This window comes from Papilio xuthus, unplaced genomic scaffold (assembly GCF_000836235.2).
Source record: "Papilio xuthus unplaced genomic scaffold, Pxut_1.1 DF827679.1, whole genome shotgun sequence".
In the NCBI taxonomy this organism is placed as follows: Eukaryota; Metazoa; Arthropoda; class Insecta; order Lepidoptera; family Papilionidae; genus Papilio; species Papilio xuthus.
In genome coordinates this window covers 3676879-3685856 of record NW_013530970.1, presented here as the reverse complement: position 1 = coordinate 3685856, position 8978 = coordinate 3676879, and the positions used below count along the sequence as shown (strand labels likewise).

Sequence of the window (8978 nt, the reverse complement as noted above, 5' to 3'; positions counted from 1 at the left end):
TATATAGTTTAAAAACTTTATTTTGATTTTTTTCTATGGTGTAATTAATGCAGATTTTTATTTGTTCTTTGGTTATCAATTTGAAAAGTATTTCAAAGGTATATTATTTTATTCCTGGGAAGAAATTAAGTTCAGAAAAATAAATTTCATCGGTAGAATATACACGACACTGGTAACACACGTAAAAAGCTGACGTGGTTTTGAGCAGTTTTAAAGTTTTTTTTAACATTTTCATAATTAACTTATATTTAGTTATTATATCCTTTTAAATCTAAGCTAAATGTGTAGAAATAGACGGAACAAGGGTAACTCGTCTGTTGTTGGACTTGTGGCAAACGAGGAAAAACCGTTCTAGATTGTTAACTTTTACCAGATATTCATACATAGTTGTAATTGGTACCTGCTTGTTAAGAATTACCAGAGGAAAATAAAAATGAACGAGCTCTTAGTTTGCAGTCTTCAGTCTTACGTCTTATCTAATTGCCATCTTTTCCGTCATGATGAGTTACAATCTGTGCATCAATCTGTTAACTGACAGGTTGTCAGTCGATGTGCGAATATGACTGTCAAATTTTTGCGCTTTGGCGCAAATAATGCAAAAACAAGTTACTGTCAAAATCATAAGTTACCGAACTGTAAAAATTTAAACTTCAAATTAAGTCCAAGTATATTGTATTATCAAGGCACACAATATCTTGAATTACCAATTTTAAAATTTGGATAACACCTGTTTTATTTTGTCATATATTATGAGAAGAACTTGGGCGGGGCGGGATTTTAATTTTGTTTCTCATTAAGTCTAAGACTCTATTATTACAATGAGCTCTAAATAAAGAATGCGCTGTATTTATATGTTAATTAAGAATATGGAGTGATATAGATAGGTAAGTAATTTATAACAAATTTATGTTATTTTATATTATCAAATGTCGCAAGTAATTTTGACTTCGTGTAAGTAAATAAATTTCTAACATGTTCTATCCTGAGAAAATACTAGTCCCATGGCACAAGTTTTTTTTTATATAAAAGACAGCTAGCCGCTGAAGTTCAATTATGTGTTAAGCTTATAGTGGATGACATTAGATATAGAACAAAAAGGTATTTAAAATAAAAATATCCTTCATTAAAATATGCTGATAGCAATTGTAAGTTAATTTATGTCACATTGAAATATAGATTTTAGTAGGAAATTTATCTATTTCAGTTCTGTGTGCTACGCATCTAATAGCCCTATTTTTTTTTTAAATATGTACAGAATATGGATGACAATATAAACAGCTATGTGTCTTTATTGAAACCTAGAGGAATATTAAAAGAATTACTATGTTCTGAGGTAAAACATTGTTTGTTTTTTAGGCATTTTATTGATTTTAATCATTTAAATAAATAATTTTCTATCTAGATCAATTCAGTGTTCTTTTTCTTCTTTCTAAAATTTCATGATTATTATTATATGCAAACTTTAATTGGTTTATATAAAAAAAAGATATTTTACTTCTTTAAAATTACAATACAGAATACATGTATCCGTCACAGCTCTTTATCTTTGAAGAGAACTCCAGGTTTATCTGCAAGAAAAAAATTTAACAAGGAATTATATTACAAACTATGTTCTTATACTTTTTATCATGTGTATCTCTTACATGAAAGAACATCCAAACTTATAAAGTTCTGTTACTATATTTTCAATGTAAAACTTTTGTTTGTTTGATTGAATGATGTAAGCATTTACGTGTAAACATTTCAACATATTCTATTAAATAGATTATAAAACATAAACAAAAAGAAAATAAAGATGTCGGAAAACAAGTCATAACACCAAAACATAATCCAGGTAATTCAGCAATTGATGATCTTGATACCAAAGGAAACAAGAAAGAATAGTTATTTATCATGTGAATATAACAATTTTCACTTCAATGGCTCTCCAGAAGATAATTTATCTGCAAATAGCGATGATACAATTGTTTACAATAATTATGACATTGGAAAACCTGTCAGTTCACTGTTTAATTTTGACAACAAGAATGTTGACATTAACACTATAAATATGAACATGAAGAACTCTTCTGTGTCTCACGACAATGAAGATACAAACATTACATGCATTATAATTGAGGATTCTAGTGAAGATCTTGAAACTGACTCAGAAATGTGTGGAAATGCAAATATATTAAATCCAGTAAATAAACAAAGTGTTGCTGTCAATTTAGAAATTAAAAGAGAAAGGTCTGTGTCATATGATGACATCATAGAAGAACAAAAAATTCCAATTTTGAACACTAACACCATTGACAAACATTCTCATGTCATTGTTCAGCAACCAAATTATAAATTTGTTAAAAGGGACGTTCCGTTTTGTGTTAAATCTAAAACAGGTGCAAAAACTTTATCAAAATTAGGTCTTAAGAATGGTAAAGTATCAGTAAGAGGTGACGGTTTGAAGCAAAAAACTATTAATGATTATTTTTGTGGAAAACTACAAGTGCATACAAAGGAGTCCGGCAAAAAATTCATTAAAACAGTACCATTTATTAATTCAAGATATGCTAAGGATTTAGTGTTTGATGATGTGGAGGATATGAGTAAAAATTCAGGTGTCAATGACACTTTATTGAAATACGATAAATTTAAAGCGGCGATTAAAGTTTCGAGAGAAAATGACATGCAATCGAAGGCAAGATTATGTTCACCGAAAAGAGACAGCGCATCGCTCAGGCAACAGGATCTCAAGGCGTCAAGTTCTGAGGTACCGCGCAGTATATCACCGAAGCTAAGGAATGGCAGCATCAGTTCATTTTCACCGAGAAAGAACTTGGATTCGATACATTTTAGTCTACCTTCAAAAACAAGAAGCAACAAGACTAATACTAATCGGAATATACCATTTTACAAAATTGTTGCAGGTATTTCAAATTATACTAAATAAGTTTCAATGATTTTAATTCCCAAAGCATAAGTTCATTGTAGCTATGTATCTAAATGTCAGATATGTATTTTATTTGGGAATCCCCGAACTCTGCGATAGTGGCGCCAAAGATTACTTTATAATTATAAATTACGTTTTGTCGGAAGTCGTTGAGCAAGTAACCAAATTTGCGTTATTTTCAGGAACACATTTTGCCGTAGACGCTTTTTCGTACGGTGACATACCAAATGTTAATATTTATTTTCTTACTCATTTTCATTCGGACCATTACACGGGATTAAAAAGGACTTTTAATAAAACATTGTACTGTTCAAAAATTACAGGCAAGTTTTTGAAATAAGTAGTTTTGTTATAAGGTCAAAATTTTATCGATGTTGGTTCCAAACTTAACGAGCCTTTAGGGAATTTTTATTTCAATTGAAACTATTTTATTTTTAGCGGATCTTTGTGTTGCCCGATTAGGAGTGAATCCGAAGCATTTACAAATATTAAATACTGATGATACTGTCAAAATTGAAGGTATTGATGTGACTGCTGTTGATGCTAACCAGTAAGTTAAATTCGTACATTAAAAAAACAATTTCCTTGGCAAATCGCTTCATATTACTAGTATTATAAATGTGAATGTTTGGATGGAAGGATGTTTATTACAAGGTATTTAGAGCTGCATGGATCTCGGTGAAATTTGGCATAGATTTAGAATTTAGTCTGGAAGAACTCATAGACTACTACTTAAGTTTGTTTTTATTTAGCGCGGACGAAGTCACGGGCGACTGCTAGTAGGTTATATTTCGGAGGCGAACAATACTCGAGATTGAGTGAAGAGACTTTTAATAAGCTAAGGCATGCAATTTTTCGACCACATCACCACTTAACACAAGGGATCATGGTCTAGAGTCTAGGTCTATTCAATATTTTTACTCAGGTCAAAGTTGTAACGAAATCTTTTCATTGCGTCTATGTCTTAGATTAGCAAGGACCTATGAGAGAATTAAGGCTTAAATTTCAGTTGCCCCGGTGCTATAATGTTGGTATTTACGTTACCAAACGGGAAGAATTTACTTCACACGGGCGACTTCCGAGCATCGCCGTACATGGAATCTTATCCGGTTTTTTGGAATAAAGATATGCACACCATATATTTGGATACCACGTATGAACAATTTTTTCTTTATAAAAATCTAATAATACCAATCTCAGTCGTTTAATGTTTACTTTTACAGTCCCTTAGTGTAGATTTCTAGTAAATCAACCCCCTAAGTCTCTCTCTCTCTCTCCATCCAGACCCTGATTGCTGCAGTTAATCTAAAATCAATTTACAGCCTATCGTGTTTTCAAGGTCGATCAATTTTAAAGTTTAAAAAGTACCCTTAAATATGTTTAGTAAGTTTTTTTCTTCATTACACAGATACTGTAATCCTCGATATGATTTCCCAACGCAAGACCAAAGTTTGGAGATGGCATTAAATTTACTAAGAGATAAGAAAACAAAATTAGAAGAAGCTGGAAAGAAATTCTCGTCTGTTTTGATAGTCTGTGGGGCTTATACTATAGGTATTTACATTACTTAATACCTACCACACAAAAGCTATTTATATTAAGTTATCATTGAAAATCTGGCCTCAATAATCTATTGCAGTATTGTCATCAAGAAGTCATAATATTTGTCACCTATATAACTCACCCAGTAGTACGTCGATGCGTCAAACACGGCGACAACGTCCCAATTGTGTTTTTGCTAATAAATCCGTCTCGCTCTTTCTCTCACTTCGTCGTATATCGCTATCTCCGTCCTGTGTAGGCAAGGAGAAGTTCTTCCTGGGCATAGCGCGGCGTGTGGGCTGCCTGGTGTGGGCGTGTCCGGAGAAAGATCGCGTGCTTCAGGTGGTGGAGGGTCAGAGCTTCGGCCGCAGTGCGCCACACACCTGCCAGCTGCACGTCGTGCCCATGCGCGAACTTACACACGAGGTCATATACACAATGATGTCGTCATCCATCACAGGCGTCGCCAAGGGAGAGAGGGCATGTGAAGCCTCCCCCCCCCATAGATAATCGAAAAAATATTAATTAAATAAACTTTTCAATTCCTATAGTATCACATAGTTAACTCAAAAACTACTTGTCAGTTTAATGATTACCTTTGAAATAAAAAAAGTTTTTTCCTAGCCTTCCTCCTAGATGATCGGCTGGTGGCGCTTTTATTATCCATATTATCAAAAATCATGGATAACGCGTCTTATTAAAATTCTAATGATGAGACCTGGTATATGACAATTCAGAGTTTTGCAACAAGATTTTGTATGCAGAAGCTGCGAGCTCACCTGGACAGCTTGCAGGGCGCGTTTAGTGAGGTGGTAGCTTTCAAGCCCAGCGGCTGGGAGAATGACAAGGCCACTGCCGTCACCAGGGATTCGGTCACTATACATGGTAACAACGCAGAACCGGATTCTAATGAAAACTAAACCATAGCCAAACTAAAGTTTTTTAGTAAGAAACCAGATTCTTACCACTTATAAGCTTGAGTTCCGGATATTTCAGCACAGTTTCATACTCCATGGTCATTTGACTGGTGACCATTAGGCCTAATTTTAGTCCTGTTTCCCACACTTTTTACAAGGAAAGGATGGCAAATGGCACAAACTAGGAGAATTAGTCCTTTTTTTGTGCGTCTTCTTTGGATTAAATTTAGGCAACGTATCTGCAATTGTGGGTGTCTATGGGTAGTGGTCGCTTCGTTATTTCAGCGCATTCATGTGGCCGCTTGTTTGTTCACAACCTAGAGATATAAAAACACACTTTGTGTACATGAATAATCTCATTACTAACTCTTTCAATGTCCTTTTTGCAGGCATCCCTTATAGCGAGCATTCGAGTTTCTCGGAGCTGATTCGTTTCGTCAAATTCCTGAAGCCGAAGCAAGTTGTTCCCACAGTCGATATATCGGGAGGTGTTAAAACTGTTCAGGTACACATAAATGCGAATGTATGGATAGATGGATGTGAGAAGGTATCTCTAGAACTCGCTGAAATTTGTTATAGATGTAGACCATAGTCTGGAAGAACCCATAGGCTGCTTAGTTTTTTTTAATCCAGCGTGATTAGTATTACATAATTAGCAAATGTGTATGGTTTTGTTATAATTTCTTATTTCTATTAAATTCATCAACATCAGTTCACTGAGGGGCTCGGAGCCTACCCAAAGTGATGTGACTAGGCCATAGTTAACGCTGGCCCAGTGCGGGTTGACTTCACACATATCTTTGAATTTCTCAGATATTTGAAGGTTGCATCACAATGTTTTCCTTTACTGTAAGAACGTCAGATAAATGTACATATGTAAATTGAAAAACACATTGGTGTATGGTTTTATTCGAACCGAGGATCTGCAGATTGCAAGTGCTTAACCCTTGAGCCACTACATTCTGTATAAAATATGAATACGGTATATTGCAGCAATTCTTCCCGTGCCCGCTGGTGTACAAGGAGGACTTGAAGTGCCAGAGCCGGCTGACGGACTACTTCGGCGTGCAGAGTCGCCAGCGCGTCCAGCCCGTCTAGATATACAGGTCTGTGGCTTCCCACTGCCCAACACAAAAACATATCTTCGTCTCCATTTACTCAAAGGAAATGAGAGGGATGGAATTAGGTTTTTGAACAAGAATTTCGGCAATGGAAATCTACGATAAGGCTGAATTTTCCGTGTTGTAGTTTTATCTGTATTCAAAAAATAACCTTAAAGCAAGTTTCTAATATAAGTTTTAAGTTAGTACAAATTTCATATCTACTTAGCATATTGACAGTTTTTTGTCTAATTAACTGCCTAGATACTAATCGAATTAAACGATTTTTACGAGTGAGGTGTCATTTGTCTTATTGCCCGGAGTGTCATATTGCATCGGAACAAAAGACAATGGAAGTAATAAAATTCAAAATTAGTGAAAAAAAAATCTATTACAGTTGATGTTGGTTTGGTGGACAGATACAAATGTAATTTGGACACAAGGTAACCCCGGCGGCGGGTGAAGTGGGCAACAAGTGTATGCTGTCCAGTGAATGTAGGTAAGTCACACTTTTATACTACTTATCGTGGATTTCTGAGACGGAAATTCCAGTTTAAAATATATTATTTTCAGTTGGTCTCTGAAACCCGTAAGGAAAATTTATTAGTACATATTTTGTTGATTTATTTTGATGTAAAGGGCCTAATTGATTTAATATAAGGTTAGCTTCACCCTATCACATTTAGGAGGTAAGCAGAAATGACTTACCGACAAGTATGAATAATTTTTTTTTAATTGTTCCAGGATACATAAACATTGTAAGATGACATTTTTTTCGTCTGTGATGACCTTTTGATAATTTATTTATTTTAACTAATTAATTTATGAAATGTTTTGTTTTTAAAATACTATAAAATTATTTGATAACCTGGAGAGAGTTTTGTTTATTACCAAGCGACATTTTTTTATTTATTTTTTTGGTAATCTAGTACAATTTATTGTTTGTGGATTCCTTCATACTAGCTGCCCGCGACTCCGTATGCGCGGCGTTAAAAAACACTTAATGATTAGCCCATGTGTTCTTCCAGACTATATTCCACATCTGTGCCAAATTTCATCATGATCCGTTGAGCCGTTCCGAAGATATCTCCAAACAAATATCCATACATCTAAACATTCGCATTTATATTATTAGTAAGATAAAACCATAATCAGTTTAATAATTTATTACATGCGTGATCAAAATATTTTGGGAATACAAATAATAAGAGATGTACTAAATTTTATAACTAAAATGACTATAGCTAAGAACAATGGAACAATAAACACAGTTAAAGCAAAGTTCATCCTAAAAGTATCCTGAATATAAAACAGTAACAACATAACAAAAATATCTTCAACAAATGTCAATTTTGACAACCCTAGGACATTCTTGTTAAGTATATTTTGTGACAACCCTCATGGAACAACTTGGTTTTTTGTAATAGCTGGTGAAATCTCATTTTGTTAGAGGCCCAGCTATTCATTTTGTGACAATCCTAACTTGTATTTTATAACTAGCCTCGATAGCCTGTTAAATTTATAATGTCACTTTGCTATCCCTGTTTAATTAAAAGAGAATGAGAGGGATGGCAATAATGTCGGTGTAACACATGTGTTATTCACTATTGTCAGTATTTTTAACTAACCTCTTTAGGAAGTTGCCTACAATTTTGTACACTAGGGTTGTCAAAATATAAGTGTTGTGTGACTACCCTCTTAAGGAAGTTGTGTACAGTTTTAACGCTAGGGTTGTCAACACAAGACAGTATTTTGCGACTACCACCTTACATAGTAGGGCTGTCAAAAATATTAAAACACGATACTGGGTGTTTCTAGTGGATTATCGCAGTTTTCGCTACCCCTACAGGCCAGCATGCGGGCTAACGTCAGCTTATACCAGTGCCGTACAGAGGGCAGCACTCGTTGCGCTATGTTCGTCAACTCGTACGGATCCGTGAACAGATCGTACATCTCTGTAAAACTCTGAAACAAAAAAAAACTTGGAATAGATGAAATTAACTTGGCAAGGGCATTGCTGCACCCCCAGACCTGAAATTTCAATTTAATTATGTAAGAATTAAGTTATGACGATATCTCTTTTTATATCTCTACTTAAATAAATAAATAAATATAAAACCTTTTATTATGAATGTAGGGTAATACTAAAAAAGAGAACCTGATTATCGGCAAAGAGACAGTACTTCATGTTGATCCTCTTGGCGATGTGACGCAGACAACCGAACGTATTGTTCCTCGCGTCCTGGCACTTGCAAGCGTACTCAGGATAACATTGCTGGAAATAATAACATTTCTTATTACTTTCGCTGCCGGACTCGGATTTGTTAAGTGTAATATACTGAAATAAATATAGGTTCAGATTGAGACCTTTGGTGACCAATAAAATCTAAATGCGAAGTAAGAAACTGATTCAAACAATGAACATATAGCCTACACTGCTGGGTCTAAAGACTTGAAATTATCGCCAACTTTGTCATATAAAGGCAAACA

At 34.5% G+C, this 8978-nt stretch overlaps 2 protein-coding genes and 1 long non-coding RNA gene across 3 annotated transcripts in view; 2 read left to right on the top strand and 1 right to left on the bottom strand.

The window, feature by feature from the left end:
• Positions 1–310: 310 nt before the first annotated feature.
• Positions 311–1874, top strand: LOC106117950 (uncharacterized). Its single transcript, XR_001227902.1, has 3 exons — positions 311–884; positions 1205–1333; positions 1765–1874. It is a non-coding gene; the product is annotated as an uncharacterized LOC106117950 (long non-coding RNA).
• An 88-nt stretch (positions 1875–1962) lies between these two features.
• Positions 1963–7527, top strand: LOC106117949 (DNA cross-link repair 1A protein). Its single transcript, XM_013312481.1, has 11 exons — positions 1963–2906; positions 3112–3252; positions 3368–3479; positions 3939–4082; positions 4338–4483; positions 4731–4897; positions 5236–5356; positions 5778–5893; positions 6382–6494; positions 6897–6987; positions 7233–7527. Exons 1-9 carry the CDS (start codon positions 2051–2053, stop codon positions 6484–6486), a joined length of 1908 nt encoding a protein of 635 aa, XP_013167935.1. The 5' UTR covers positions 1963–2050; the 3' UTR covers positions 6487–6494; positions 6897–6987; positions 7233–7527.
• Positions 7528–7653: 126 nt separating this feature from the next.
• LOC106117562 (N-acetylglucosamine-6-sulfatase) overlaps positions 7654–8978 on the bottom strand; it is a 5889-nt gene continuing 4564 nt past the window's right edge. The window contains exons 8-9 of the mRNA XM_013311924.1: positions 8647–8874; positions 7654–8453 (exon numbers count right to left, since the gene is read on the bottom strand). Coding sequence (XP_013167378.1) covers positions 8280–8453; positions 8647–8874 — 402 coding nt within the window. The 3' untranslated portion in view covers positions 7654–8279. The remainder of the gene's footprint in view (positions 8454–8646; positions 8875–8978) is intronic.

Bases quoted from the DNA above. Each gene is read 5' to 3' on its own strand.
- LOC106117949 (XM_013312481.1), top strand. From the start codon at position 2,051: ATGAACATGAAGAACTCTTCTGTGTCTCACGACAATGAAGATACAAAC. The intron at 3,253-3,367 runs GCAAGTTTTTGA...TTTTATTTTTAG, and splicing joins GTACTGTTCAAAAATTACAG to CGGATCTTTGTGTTGCCCGA. The intron at 5,357-5,777 runs GTAACAACGCAG...TCCTTTTTGCAG, and splicing joins GGATTCGGTCACTATACATG to GCATCCCTTATAGCGAGCAT.